Consider the following 16038-nt stretch of genomic DNA (forward strand, 5'->3'; position numbering starts at 1 on the left):
GAAAAAAAACACTATAGAAAAAATATCTGGGTTAATTCCAGGGCATTTATATTTGAGGCTCTATACTAAGTTTCTCCTCTTTAGAAGTATAGACAGACATCTTTCTTGGTCAATATCTTAAAGGATGTTGTTCAATATCAATGAACACATACCATGAGTTCCAAGGACTCGAAATGAAATGGCATCTTCATATATACTTACCAAGATCTGGTATTCTTTTCCTTACCAAAAGCCTCTTGTGTTTCCCTCCCCGCCCCCACATATACCAGGGGAATAGTAAATGTGGTAAAAAGTTAGCTGACATAGGCTTTAAGCAGCCATTTACCTAATCACTATATTCACTTTTTTTTTTTTGAAGTTGTGTACTCCCTAAAATGTCTTAAACACTTATTTGAGTTTATATCATCAATTTCTTTCAATAACTTAAACTCTATTAATAAGACATTTTGAGAAATTAATATATACTGTCAAAATCAGAAACAGAATAAATATAACATGGTTTTAAAAAAATCCCAAAGAACTCAAGTTTGCTCAAGGAAAAAAGGCAGGAAACCATTTTAGATCTTCCGCATGTCTTCCCACTTAAAAAATGACGCAGGAGAAAGAGGAGCATAAAAGAAGTGGCTTTTAGCAAAAATAAAAATATAAACAACAATTCGGCACATTCATAAACATACAGGATTAAAATAATGCCAAGAGAAGATAATTTAGAAAAATGCATTTAATTATAAAAATCTTTTAAATAAAAAAGCAATGGCACAAATCACCACAGTGTTATTGAAGTGATCAGATCCACAGGCTTATGTTCTTATAACAACATGCTAAAAATTTATGACTGTTCTCATTAACAGCATTTTCCCTCCTAATTGGAGTGACATCAAGAGCTTCTGAGAATGTGTAATTGTCCCTAAAATACTACTAAAAGTATCATAAACACAGTCTGTGCAACACTCATTTACATCACCTTTTATTTACTACACTCTAAACTCATAAAATATTGAACATCTCTCACTTCGTTCCTCTTATTTACAGTTCAGGGGCTCATCTATTGTCACAATATGGTTTGTGCACTAAAATCCCTGGGAATAGTACTTTCCACAGCATTTTTAATAAATTTACTCTGATTATCTAAAGTGAGTACACAAACAAAAGCTTGTTCTTATGACTGTGTCATACTCAGAAAAAATAATTCTTCCTGCAGCCTTATTTATGAGTTAGAAAAATCCCTCTTTCAGTAGAATATATTCTCAACCATTACTGGATTATACTATCATGCATATGTATACTAATATGACAATAGGTAAAGCCAGCTAGAACTTCATAAATTTCAGTTAGAAGAATACAGCATACATGAGGTGATCTGGCTTTCACTGTTATCCATAATCCAGTTATTCGACATGGATATATTTTAATCATTCTTAGTATATAAACATTGAATAGTTCAGTAATAATTGGCAGTTTCTGACAGGCTTATTTTCTTGATAGTGGATACGGTTCTGTGCACATACGTCAGATGAACTGAAAACCACGCAAATCACTTCATGTGATACAGCAGGAAGAAGTGGGATGTTATTGTTTGAACAAATGATTCAGAGAGCAGAATATTAACATGGGATAGTGACAGGAATCCTGTTGAAGTCCGTCTCTTTTAAGATGTATTGTCTTCACGACTTGCCAGATATCTGGTATTTGTGATCTTTTTGGTTAAAAAGCAAACCGGAATTGAGGGAAGGCAGACAAGACGAGGAGAAAAAGGAGAAAGGTCACAGATTACTAGGCGTATGATTTTAGGAGAAAACAAGTGAGAGGGAGGACAGGACGGTTTCACATAAAACAAGTGGTCACAGCTGGGCACCTTTCACACAGCAGAATGGTCTCCAAGCTAATTAACTCCCCTTCCTCTCACTCCAGAGATACTTGGGTGCCCATCATATTATTAATAATGAACATAATTCCGGCGGCAGCACAAATCTCTAACTTTTTAAGGCTTCAGAGTGTCATTATTCAGTAGTCGGGTACATTTGAACAAAGAGTCCTGCCATTTCTTTTATTTCCACTCTTGACCCAGCAAGTATACCAAGGAAGTCCTCGTGGGTATTTGCAGCTTCAGTCTCCTATGATGGCTTTGACTTTATAACCCACTCTGCGTTGGGGTTGAGCTGATACAGGTCCTTCATGTAAGTGTCCTCATCGAGGCAGCGTTCTCCTAGCAAAGAGACTTTATTGTATCAGTTGAATACGGTACAGAAGTTGGGGTGCGATTTTAAACTTCTTCCTCGTGGTTTAACTCTAAAATCTTAGACTTCAAAATTATCACTCATCCTTTCCCATCTCCCATAATATTGTAAGACTTGGCCAAAATGTTGAAAAAGTCAACATAGTAGTCTTTCTCTAAAGGAAAGTTTTTCAAATTAATTTAGGAAGTTGAAAATACTTTGTGTGAGGGGCTTTGGTTCACCAAAAGCTTATTCACCGTTATTAAGAGTGGCAATAGTTTGCGATCTACCGAAGAAACAACACTTCATTCTCAATATCGAATAGTAAAAAGCAAGATTAAGTATGTAAATATTTAAATAATCCTTGCTAATAGAGTTAACAGTTCCAGGCTTCTGACAGAGTTGCTGTTTATTTAAATTTTAAGAGTGAGTCTCCATACTCCCACATTAAATTTTCAATATTGGCCAACATTTTTACGTCCCAGAAAAAAATTCCACAAAACTTATCTTAAAATTTTCAATGATTATTTTGAATTAAACACCATTTCATTTAGTATTTAACAGTTTCACCTGTATCATTTTCAAGGGCTAAAAGAAAGAGAAAAAAAAAGGATATTTTACATTTTCATAGAGAGGAGTACAACCCACTGATAACTGAAAAGGAGCATATAAAATATAAAGCACAGTCAAAATTAATCCACTTATTCTATTTTGATTTCCTAAATTACCAGCCTGTCTGTATTCGTATGTGTATATATCTGCGTATGTGCGTTTGTGCGTGTATTATTTAGTAGGCAATCAACAATGGCAAAAATAACTTATGCTTTCACTAAAAATACCCAGGACTGAGCCATAACAAAAATGTAATCCTGGCTTTAAACAAGCACAGCTACTTCCTTTATTAAGATGTGATGTAAGCATATAAAAAGGAAAGAAGTTCTGAAAAACTTCATTATCATTCTAGAAGTTGCTACTATTTTAAGGGAATTTGTCCTTGCTGAGGTTCAACATTAGATGGGCATTTGCACAGAGAAGCTCAAATAGAGCCTGTAGAGAAGAGTCAGACCACTGAAAAAATCCACACTATTCATCAGCTATCTACGGTGCACTATATGTAACTTCTAATTTCTTTTTTTCCCCCCAAAGATATAAATAAGAAGCATGGGCAATGTCGAATCCGCATATGCGATACAAAGAGAAACAAAATGTGCTTACCAATATTTCCTCCGATTTCATACAAAAAAACTTCCCCTTTCTTAAGAGTCTGGGCAATCCCACTATTAGGGACAAAACAAACTGATTAGTTGTATCATCAAACAGCTTGCAAGTAAATCACTTTAATGTGCTTGGGGAATTCTAGCTTGTGTGGAAAATTCATAACTTAGACACACTGTAATTATCTAACATTTGTATTTTCCCATCTGTTAAGTGTGCCAAGTAGGTAATAAAAATGTCACACCTGTAAATTAAAATAAACAAATGGACTCATACATCTGAAGACAAAATAATAAATCAGCATCTAAATTTGTAAAATTAAAAAGAAAGGGAACATAACACTTTAGCTACCAATACAATTATTAACATGATCAACTACTTTGCATGGGGGCCCAAAAAGTCCTCATCAAACCATAAAAAGAAATGTTTCCATCTTAGTTTTCACACTGCACTTATTCAACCAGTATTTGTCATGTGTTTGCTTTGCTTTGCTGACAACTCCAACACTATGCAAGATGAATGTAAAGAATAGGGCAGGGTTCATAGCCCTCCCTGTGCTGGCCATCCGAGTACAGGACTCACATATACTCCAAGTAGAAGCAAATATTCATTATGAAGGCTTCACAAGTAAGAGATGCATTTACAGACTCATGCTCTTCAAAGAATAAACTCTTCCAGAACATCAGGTTCAAATAATAAAAGTTGGTAAGATTCAGTGGTTTTCAAAACTCTATGAATTACCGAAGAAGCCTGCTAAAAATTCAGACCTGGAGTTCTAGAAACTCTGGTGTTTGTACGTCTACAAGTCCAAGAATCTGCTTTCCAAATGCTCTCTAGCGGGCTGTGGTGCCCAGAAAGGTTTGTGAACCGCTCTTGCAAGGCCCCAAACACACACTCCCTGGAATTGCAGGGAAAAGCAGATCTGACTTTTACTGAAACCATTATGAAAACTATGGTACAGCAGAAGCTGTCCTAACCAACCATCCGATGACTCACCTTGGTTATCCAACTCCAACCACTCTGTTGTCTGTGACATGCTAGACACTTAGGGCTTCATACGCGCTCACATTTAAGACCCTAACCGAGAGACAACTCACTTTTTTTCGAAACTGGTATATGCTTGTTTTCAAAATTAAATAATTATTTACAATATGGTATGTAACCCAATACACTAGGAGTCTACTGAAAGAGTCATTATTTCTATGAAGACCAAGCTGAATGTTTTGGGAGACTTGATAAGAAAACGAAAAAACCAAAAACGAAAAACGAAAAACCAAAAACCACCTAGTCAGGCATTGTTCCACTTTAAAGAAACCTCAACTGGATTTCCTGGTAAATCTAAGGTATTGCATAATGCTAACCAACAAATCCATAATTAAAGAAAAGGCAACAGTCTTTATCAAGACTGGCGAGTAAATGTGAAATTTACTGTATATTTACTTTATGTCATTCATGTGTTGTTGTCTTTGGCGGAGAAAGTAGGGGTGGAAAAAGAGGAGGAAGGTAAGGTTCCCAACTGCCCCTACACTGGTGGAATCCAGGTGATAGAAGAGGGGAATGTGGTGCAAGAGAAAATACATATAACCCCCTACTGAGAATTTCACTTGTATGACCCAAACAGACCGTGCTGTGTGCTTCATGGCCATTCTCCTAGTTCGTTATCACAGGACTGTAATCCGGGTCCTATCACGGTCTACTTTTACACATGAAAAACTTGAGACTTGGGGCGCCTGGGTGGCGCAGTCGGCTAAGCGTCCGACTTCAGCCAGGTCACGATCTCGCGGTCCGGGAGTTCGAGCCCCGCGTCGGGCTCTGGGCTGATGGCTCGGAGCCTGGAGCCTGTTTCCGATTCTGTGTTTCCCTCTCTCTCTGCCCCTCCCCCGTTCATGGTCTGTCTCTCTCGGTCCCAAAATAAATAAATAAACGTTGAAAAAAAAAATTTAAAAAAAAAAAAAAACAAAAAAACTTGAGACTTAAAAGAGATTACAAAACTAGCCTAAAATGAAACAGAAAACTTGGCACTCGGATCCAGATCATCTCCCTCCAGTATCCCCAAGCATAAAGAAAGGAGCTGAGGAATGATTGGGGGTTTGAGGGTGGGCAATGGATAGAGAAGTTTACCAGACTTTCCTCTGAGTGCAGCAGGATGGCGAGAAGGGAGGAGGTAGAAAAATGGACCCCACTTGAGGGGGCCAACAAATTATTATTTAATAAAAGCATCCCAACCGGAAACTCCAAATAGGCAGAGGACAACTGCCACAAATCCGGTGCCTTCTATAACAGTATGCCTACCACTACCATGCTATCCTTTAAATATTAAAGTCACGGTTCAATATATTGTGCAACTTCATAGTCATGTATTGCATCATCTGCAAGCACAGCAACAAAAGTACAGACTAAATTGAACACTTGGATCCTAAAAGTAATTGCTGTATAAATTAACTCTATCTAGCCTGAAAGAGCGGCTTCTGTCTGCAGTGTGGCCGGATCTCCAGGTACCCACTCCAGGAGAGGACGGGCAGAGGAAGGGGATTGATTTCATGAAGCAGATGCCCCCTTTAGGGAGCAAAGACATCTGAAAAATTCCAACTGCTCCATGCCTTCATCCCCTAAAACTCCATCTACTCCCAGACTCTGCACCAATGGCCCCAGATCCGTGATGGTTTCTAGATCCTGGTGAGTATGGAGAGTGTCTCAAGGGAAACCTTTGGAGACGAAAACACACCTTCAGAATTCAGCACCATCACCTATGAAATGCGTGACCTCACAAAGTCTCGGTTTTCTTATCAGTGAAACAGAAGTAACATTCGTGCTTACTTCACAGTACTGTTGAGAGGGGAGTTTGTGCTGGCTTACCAAAAGCCCAGATATTACCAATAAGCCTCTCTTCTAGTTCATCACCATCTGTTACTGCACAGGCTCATCTCTTCTCCCAATTTATAAGCCCTGAGGGAAGATACTTTAAAGTATATCTTTATACCTCTTCCAACATCTAGCAGAGGGCCCTAAACAGAGCCCAGACATATTGAATACTTGTGGTATTGCATTAACATTGGAGAGGTTTTGGCAGAAGACTTCACTGATGCCCTTGAACACTAGAATGCAGACATGAAATTCTATGGAAGGCTAAAACAGAAAATTCATAAGCTGAGATGCCAGTATCCCGGATTTCCCTGAATTGTAAAAAAAAAAAAAAAAAAAAAAATTAATTTTCAGTGAGTGGAGATGAGGGGGACACGGAAAGCCCAATACACTTGTTAAACCTCCAAAAACATAAAAAAGGGTATTGTAAAATGTTTCAGAGAGTGTATGCTCTAAAATCAGCAGAGGGGGACAATAGCTTTCAAAGGACTCCTCCTAACCCATCAGCCCCAGAACAAAGGAGGCTGGGTCATCCCTAAAGGGAAGGCATGCTCTATGTCCTGGAGACTCCAGAGCTCAAGGAACTGGTTATCCTCTCTCAATTCGTTATACCTTGTTTTTTTTTGTTTTGTTTTGTTTTCTGTTTTTGAATTTAAGCATTTCTTTTTGTTACAGTTCATAGAAAAAGTTGTATTTTTTTTATTTGTTTTAAACCCACTGTATCCTACTTAGTGATTTTCCTAATGGCCCACACACAGTAATTAACCTCCAGTCAACATATTCTGGAAAGAATATTGAGGGGTCTCACGTGCCAAGGCCACGGCAGGCACAGGCGCGCTCAGATATCCTGCCTGAGACGGCTCCCCTTGCGCATAAACTACCTCAAATGAACTCAAGTCATTCCAACGGTCTCGTTATCAAGTCTGTTCTTTTCTGCTGGGAAGATGAAATTTTGAAGCACTTCACATCACCCATAGTTTTTTTTTTTTCTTCTTTTTTTAACAGGAGGGAGAGAAAGAGCGCGCGCGTGCGAGTTATATCGTGGAATGATTAAAACAAAACAGGCCTCTACCTTTCTTGGCTGAGAAACCTGGCAAGGACATCACTGGCTTTTAGTTCTTCAGTTAGCTGTATTGCCATGGAAACTTTCGAAAGATGGGGAGCTTGCACTCGAATCACTCCCTGAGGAATGTCAGCCTGCAAAGCAATAATGACACTGGAACAAAGCTGGCGGCAGCTGGAACATGTAACTCTGTACAATGCATTATATGGGAAGTGTGCTTAACTACTACGCATTTTACTTCACTACATAAAAACCTTAACTACTGTATAATGTAATTTGCTAAATTACATCAAACCTCAAATATCCTCTTAATGGTGATAGGGGAACTTTATAATGCCTATGCAGTAATGCTTAATTATTTTTAAAGATGTAAAGAATGACAGCAATAACCATTACTGCCATATTAAGTGCTGATTTCTGAGTATTATCTACTAGAGAGTGCTTCTTCATGCAGCAATTTATGAAATTGAATCAGAAAGAAGTTACTTTGTGTGCTATTGCAATGCATGCGTTTAAAAAAAAATCTTCCTGTGCATTGACAAAATTTCACAGAAATGTTTGTTCCTGGGAGTATTTTTTAAAAATGGCACACACGTTCCTATACATTTGGTTTGTGTCTGCCCCTCTCTTGGCTAGTAAGCTTCCACTGTGACCACACACTCTGAACTGATGATGACCAATTCTAATTCCTTTGCCTATAGATGTTAAGAACTGTATGTTTAGTGAGATAATGAAAGATTGTGAGGACTGTCATATCAAAGTATCAGCTATGACACCTGACATATTAGGCTTAATTAATTTCTAATGGTTCCACTACAATAAACAATTTATTATTTATAACTATATGCCATGAACAGGCCTGAGAACAAACAGCATGCATAAATTAGGTTTAAAGATAACGCTTTAAATGTTACAAAACCTTGTTTCATTAAACTAAAATTTACTGGGGCACCTGAGGGGCTTGGTCAATTGAGCACCCCATTTCAGCTTAGGTCATGATCTTGCAGTTCATGAGTTCAAACGCCACATTGGGCTCTCTGCTGTCAGCACAGAGCCTGCTTTGGATCCCCTGTCCCCCTCTCTGTGCCCCTCCCTTGCTTGTGCTCTTTCAAAAATAAACAAACATTTAAAACAAAACACTAAAATTTCCTAAGTATTGATTGAGTACCAGGCACTGTGCTAGGTCTACTTACTTAGTAGATAAATAAGACACAAATCTTGTAGCAGACAGTATTTTCTGTGCTCACAAAATGATTTTGTTAAGGAACATGGTCTTGAATTGCTTCCCCCCAACCCCCGCCAACATAAAGCATGGAAATACCACACATGGAACCAATGTGACTTCTTTTAAAGTTCAACAAAAATAACATGGCTTTAGAATCAGGCTACAACAAAATGTAGGCATCCCCCAAAAGATTTACACTTGCTTCGCGGTAACAAGTGAAATGTAGCACCAGAATAACAAAGAAAAGAAGCAATACTCCTAAAACCGAAAAAGGAGTGTGGGATTATGTAAGACCATAGCTTTGCTCCCCAAAGGGCTGCAAACACCTGTTACATCTGCGGAGACACCACAGGGGGCCTCATGCCAACCTGCGAAACCCTGCTGCCCTCACCTGACCACTCAGTGAGGGGCCACGGGAGCACTCCCTCCCACGGAAGACAGTGCGTTCCAGGGCTGCCCACTCGCCAATCTGCTAGGAGAGGGACTGTGTTCCTAGTGTCCTTTAACTGGTCTTGCTGGGGAAATGTGCTCAGCCCCATCCTTGAAGGATGTCCCAATCCCAACCCACGCCCAGACCTCTCAACGCCTGCTTCTCTCCCATCCAGCCTCGCCCCTTGGCTTGGTCTGTTGACTTCCAATTTCTGGGGCACATTTTTGGCCTGATAACTTCGTCTAGTTTCTGACCTCCACCTCACCCGTAGGGCGCAAATCTAAGTTACCTTTTTCCTCGATTCTGTGACAATTTACTTTCACTTGTAACATGTGGAAAATGAGCTGCTCCTTGCAATGGATGGGGCATTTAATGGGCTAGTGTGCCTTTTTTTTTTTTCCAAGGCAGATATTAAATCAGTGGTGTATCTTCTAACTCAGGGATTATGCTACATGAACTTTTGCCTTGGGTTTCATCTCTAGGCTGTATCCTGCTCTGGTCATTCTACCTGCTGGCCTGGCCTTCCCTATTACCTCACAGGAGGCAGAAAACAAGAAGCCGACAGACAACATGAATGTTGGAGTGAAATTGTAATAGCAACAGTTGAAGCACAGAGTCTGTGTCCATAAAACCCTAATCCACCTTGTCCACTCAAGTGAGAAACAAATACTGGCATTTTGGTTGGATTGCATTATTATTACGACGACGACGATGATGATGATGATGATGATGGGCCTTGAGTGGCAGGCTAGGGTTTGCAGATACCCAGATACTTTATGCTGATTTAGCAAAGTTAGGAAATCTGCTTGACTCATAATGTCAGATATCCTTACATACAGGTTTTCTTTGGCAAAAATAATAGTGACAAAAACTTCCCAGAATTACATCTTATCCAACCCTAAAATATCAAAAAGGCAGGCAAATCTGTGCCGATATTTAAAGTGAAGTAAGATGATAATAATTAAGTTTTTATATATAGAGGGTCTACAATGAATGAGTTATGAAAGCAAAAGGATCCAGAAAAATACATTGCCATTGAGAGTTCAGAGATAGGACAAGCTCCCTCCGTTGTCTGACTTTCCCCCCACTATGGTCCCACTATGGGACCCACAATGGTCCTGTGGCACCATTCTATTGTTTGGATTAAAAAGGCCAATCAAATTTGCTACAAACACCCAGGCTTTCCTGTGTTCATGCACGTTTTACTCCTCTTCTGCAATATCTTCTGCTACCAATTTCTTAAGGCCCAACTCAAATATATCAAACTCCATAGAACCTTCCATGATCTACAGGGTCAAAAAGAATCTCCTCTTTCCACTGAAATTGTTTTGTAATGGAATTCTAATATATGACACCTGTGTTCTAGTTACACGCCACATATCTGAGTCACATCTGTATATCTGTAGCCAACTATCAAGTGTTTATTGATTAAATGAATCACTCAAAAACAGTTCTGAGAATGCTATGCTAACATTATAGCATTTCTCTAGAATAAAATAACATATACCAATGTGTATTGCCTTGATAGCAAAAAAAAAAAAAAAAAAAGGGTTTAGGAACATTTTCTTTAAAAAAAAAAAAAAGTTGCCTCCATGTACCACATGGTATTTCCTCTACAGAGAAGAGACAGGAAGGGAAAGAGAGGAAGGAAGGAATTAAGTGTCATAAGGAATACTTCAGCCAGTTACTCCTGCAGGGAGTCACCAACATTTGCATGCATTTGCCTGAGGATTCCACCACTTTTCCCATAAGGCACCTCATGAAAAACTGAAGGCCTCGAATACTGTGGTTGTGGCCTACGCTTTCTACTTGAGTTCAGAGACCGTGCTTTAGAGAGTCCAGCCAGGCTTCCTTATAACTCACAGCACTGGGGTCAGTGTGGTATTGGGGGGTCACACCCCAGAGCAGCACATCTGACACAGGAATCCAGCGTCTCTCCCATAGTTAGGAAGGAAGAGGACCACGGACTAGCTTCTCAGGCACTTGAGAAGTCTCATGTGTAGGTGAAATGTTAGGTAATCTCCGTATTATGGCTTTGCCAGCAGATGGGGAGTGGCATGCATACAGACTCCTTATCACTGTGAAACTACACTTTCTCCCACCTTTCCCTGAGTGAGCAGGGGATGAAGCTAGGCCAGTTTTGGATCAGCTTGAATGCTGCCGGAACTACCAACTCATTTCACATAGAAGTCGAGTATCAGTGCCTGGGAAAACCTTTCCATTGGGCCAACGATGGCACATAGCACCTTCCTAGGTTGACTGGCCACACTCCCTGACGACTATGGAAACTTCTAGCAGGGAAGGCGTGTGTGTGTGTCTATGTGTATTTATGTGTGCTTGCATGAGTGTGTAGGACAGAAACACTTCAGTGTTTGTTTCTATAGTAAGACATCCCATCCAAATTCTCACAACGATATACAGATGCAGAGTCTGACTCACTTTGAATCTGCCATGCCCTTCACCCTTGGAGAAAAAAAAAGTGTTTAACCGGTAGATATAATGGTTAAACATGAAGAGTTTAGAAGTTGTTTCTGGAAACTTTTTCTTTTTTTCCAGATATCTTGACAAGTGCGGTCAAATGATACTTACTAAAGATGGTAAACAATAAATGATGCCAAAGCTCTAGTGTATGACAATTACTATTAAGCTCCAGAATCATGCTGTATCAAATACTCAAGCCATTAGTATACTAATTACATTGAGCTGCCAAGCTTTGAATAGACACAACATGCCTGATCATTAGAGCAAACAGTCTGTTCTTAACTTGAGCCATAATAACTGAATCTGTGAATAGTATAATCTTTGTAATTTTCCTGTTTCACATTTTTTGGTCTTAACAGCTGTGACTCTTATTTTTTTTTTTAATGTATTTATTTTTGGTGTTCTGGTGAGCTGAAGTTATGTGATGTAGAGCAAGACCGAGGAAGAGCAGTATTTCACTAACACACCATTAAAATTTTGTCACAAAGGATTTTACAACTTACAAAATAATAATTTCTTATGCATGCAAAAGCTGTTATAATGGAAAAAATTATCTCATATATGGTCCTCACATGTTTTATATATGGAACTAAAGTATATTTTTAAAAAACATGATTTTATTATTTGGTGAAATAAAAAATGATTTCAATATTTCTTCATAACATGTTGATAAACACTGCATTGCTCTTAGTTTTCTACCCTAGATTAGAAATTCAACATCAAATCTTTAAAATGGATATTTTTTTTTTTTTTGCGTTAAAAACTAAGTGACATGTAAAGCTGACATTTTAATGCTACAGAAAACCCTTTTATCTTCAAAGGGGCAAACTGGAAATATAGCTTTCTTAAGAAAAAGGCCAGATATAACACATATTTTAGAAAATTAAAGACATTTTAGCAAGGTGTCTTAAACTAAAATGGCATATTCATCACCTTACTCTAACTGGAGGTAGAAATATGGAAGCCATCCTCTGCTATCTTGAACTGCCTCAGTCCTGATTATAATTGGGCCTTTATCATCCAAATGCTTAAACTTTTATCCAACTCACAGATTCAGAGAACTGTAAAGAAGGATCTGAAATAACTTCTGAAATAATAAGCATTTAATTTACAACAAAATTAAGTTCTGATATTTTTCTCTTCTAATATAGTATTTTTTATGCACTATAAAATCAAAAAAACATCTTAAAAAAACAAGATTTTGTGCTTCATATTGTAATTTGATTTTTCACATGGGTCCCCAAGTAGATCCAGACACTGTTTCCAGACCTGAAGCAAAGGCTTAAAACAATACCTGCAATGATGCTCTGGGTCAGAGCCGTTAAATGAAACCAGAAATGGAATTATAAACAGACTTGTGACCAAAGACGGGCGGCCCATGATACAAACAGCCCAGAATCTACATCACACTGCTGCCAACTCCAAGATTCTTCTGAAAAGAATGGCAGAAAGTGCAGCAACAGATTTCTTTTCCATGTCCGAAATCCTAAACATTAAAAGGTTACCAGATCATCTTGGACTTTTAGCAAGTCACGTAAGCTCTCTAAAACTTGAGTCCCTCAACTGTAACTTATGGGTGTGACACAAGATCATCCAGAGTTAACACTGAAGTTAAACCACAGAAGGAACATTCGCTCTACCAATGGAGACGTGAGCAAGCTCAGCTTATTTCATGGAATCTCTTTCTCATAAACATGCAGCTTCTGTTTACTTTGAAAGGTGAGCTTGAATGACAGTAGAAAAAAATCATACAAATCTAAGTCCACAATGAACTTGAAACCTACACAATTCAGCAGTTCATAACAAGATGCTCATCAAAGCAAGCTGTCCTAGACCCTTATCAGGCAGAGATGCAATCTGAGATAATTATGAGTGAAATGATGGAATGCCTATGATTTCCTTAAAAAAACAAAAAGGAGAAGTGTGAGAGACAGGATGGAATGAGATTAGAAAAATAGGTTTGATCACTGGAGATGGGTTTATGGCTGTTTTCATGAACAGGTAAGAAAAATTCCATAACAAACAATTAAATATACGTTTACACACATATAAATACCAAATGGGGGGGGGAAATCACACTTATAGTTTTTGTACAATACATATGCCAAGGTCCTGCTCTGGGAGATTCTGATTCAGTGCGTCCAGGGAGTGACCCAGTCAGGTTTTGTAAAAAATGATACTACAAATGCTCTTATTACATACTTTGGATGAGATACTATTAATCTGGTCTTACCCTTCATTTTATGGAAGAAATTAAGACTCAGAGAGAGAAAATGATTTGTCATTAATGTCTCACTGCTGGCAGAACTAGAACTATATCCTCAAGACACGAGTTCGAGAATGGGATGTGGTTGGTGCCTGTGTGCATGCATTTGTGTGAGACATCAGTTGCAACTGCAAGTTGAAGGCTATCAGAAAGTGATGATTTTTAACGGCCTACAAAGTGAGAACTGACTTTTCAAATGCAAAACGCTCTGGACCTCCATCCAATGTTAACCTTACTCGGCCTCTATCGCACTACTAACCACGCCCTTTTACCCACTTGACTCTTCCTCGTGGGGCTTCTAAGATGCTATAATCTTAACTTTCTCTGGCTTCCTATCATTTCTTGGTCTCTTTTACCAGCTCCTCTTCCATGGCCCACCGCTAAAATACTGGATCCTTTGGCTTTAACGGCAATCTCTCTGCTAATCCCAAAAGCACACCTCCAGCTCTGGCCGCCCTCTGAGCTTCCAGCCCATGTAGCCAAAGTACTGTCACACCGGCAAGTCAACTACAAACGTCAAAAACTGACTACCTCATCAAAAGTGTGCTCCTTTTGCTTAATGCTTTAACTCAGTGATATAATTACCCAAAGTAAAATCAGTTGAGTCTTTCTAGATTCCTCCTCATTCTACACTCCTCATATCCAATTAGTTTCTACATCTTGTGGGTCATTCTGGCTCACAAGTAATACTTCCTTCCAATTCTTCTGCTGGGTGTTGGCATTGAGCAGGAGGACTATGATAAAAGCTATATATTAAACATATGTTAATAGTGGCTGTATAGGGGTGGCTGGGTGGCTTCACTGGTTAAGCCTCTGACTTTTGATCTCAGTTCAGGTCGTGGTTTCACAGTTCATGAGATTGAGGCCCACACTGGGTTCTGCCCTGACAGCACAGAGCCTGCTTGGGATTCTCTTTCTCCATCTCTCTCTCTCTGCTCCTCCCCCACATGTGCTCCCTCTCTCTCAAAATAAATAAACTTAAAAAAACAAATAATGGCACTATTGCATTTTCATTGTATTACTTTAGCCCTAGACTAGGATATATATCCTTCTCAGAATTTTTCTGTGATATTAAAGAAATAGAGAATAAGAGTAAAGACACCCAGATTTAAGGATATATAGATTTGGATTCAAATTCCAGCCCTAGCATTTCCTTTTTAGATAAGCTTAAGTTATTTAAGATCCCTGATCCTCACTTTGTCTGTAAAAAATGAGACAACTGCACCTCATACTTCAATGAAACTGCACCATGCCTGATCTCTGGCAAGCATTCAAAATTATGATACTACCCCTTAAAAATATGGCAATATTCATGAATTTGTAACTTTTCTTCAACATATTATGAGTATCTTCTGATGTCATATATATATACACTTGTATTTCCATGGTATTTCATTACGCAGATATGCCGTAACTCATGTAACCAATCATCTCCACCCTTGTGGATTACTTCTAATTCTCGCCAGTATACGGAATATGGCAATGAACTTAAGCATAACTATTTACATGGCTATGTTATTATTCCCTTTAAAGGAATTTCTGAATACAATGAAGAGCATGGTTTTCAGGCCTCTGCCACATGCTAACTGCTCTCCAGAGGAATTCTACCAATTTATGTACTCCTATCATCAATGAAATTAGCTGGCATCTCCTGCCTAACGTCCCATTTTTCACTGCTCCAATCTTTCCTTCACCTGACATCGCAGCAACTATTTATTTTTACCTTAGAGAGAGAAAGTGCACATGAGTGGGGGGGAGAGGGGCAGAAGGAGAGGGAGAGAGGGAGACAGGGAGACAGGGAGAGAGGGAGACAGGGAGACAGGGAGAGAGGGAGACAGGGAGAGAGGGAGGGGAGGGGAGGGAATCCTAAGGAGGCTCCATGCTCAGCACACAGCCTGACACGGGTCTCAATCCCATGACTCTGGGATCATGACCCGAGCTGAAATCAAGAGTCGGACGCTCAACCAACTGAGCCACCCAGGCACCCTTACAGCAACTATTTTAAAATGTACACATAATCATGTAACTCCTGTGGTCACAGCTTTCCTCAGAATAGAAGCAGGCTCCCCCTAGTGACGGATCCTGGCCTTCCTTCTGCCCCTGCTCTCCATGCACCTCACTGGCCAGTATGCCCTAACCTTCCCACTAAACACATCCAAACACTCCTCCTTATTTATCTAATACACACCTTACACTCAACACACCCAGACTGAAAACTGTGATCCCCCCATCAAGAGGACAATTCCAGCCTTCTAATTTCTCAAGCCAAAACCTTGAAGT

The 16038-nt window shown here is 39.2% G+C and overlaps 1 protein-coding gene across 1 annotated transcript in view; it reads right to left on the reverse strand.

Annotated features, from left to right (window-relative positions):
* Nucleotides 1-703: 703 nt before the first annotated feature.
* ARHGAP18 (Rho GTPase activating protein 18) overlaps nucleotides 704-16038 on the reverse strand; it is a 123786-nt gene continuing 108451 nt past the window's right edge. Inside the window, 3 exon segments of the mRNA XM_043592309.1 lie at nucleotides 704-2206; nucleotides 3432-3493; nucleotides 7366-7490. Of these exon segments, the coding sequence (XP_043448244.1) occupies nucleotides 2115-2206; nucleotides 3432-3493; nucleotides 7366-7490 (279 nt within the window). The 3' untranslated portion in view covers nucleotides 704-2114.

Source organism: Prionailurus bengalensis, chromosome B2 (genome assembly GCF_016509475.1).
Source record: "Prionailurus bengalensis isolate Pbe53 chromosome B2, Fcat_Pben_1.1_paternal_pri, whole genome shotgun sequence".
NCBI classification, from domain to species: domain Eukaryota; kingdom Metazoa; phylum Chordata; class Mammalia; order Carnivora; family Felidae; genus Prionailurus; species Prionailurus bengalensis.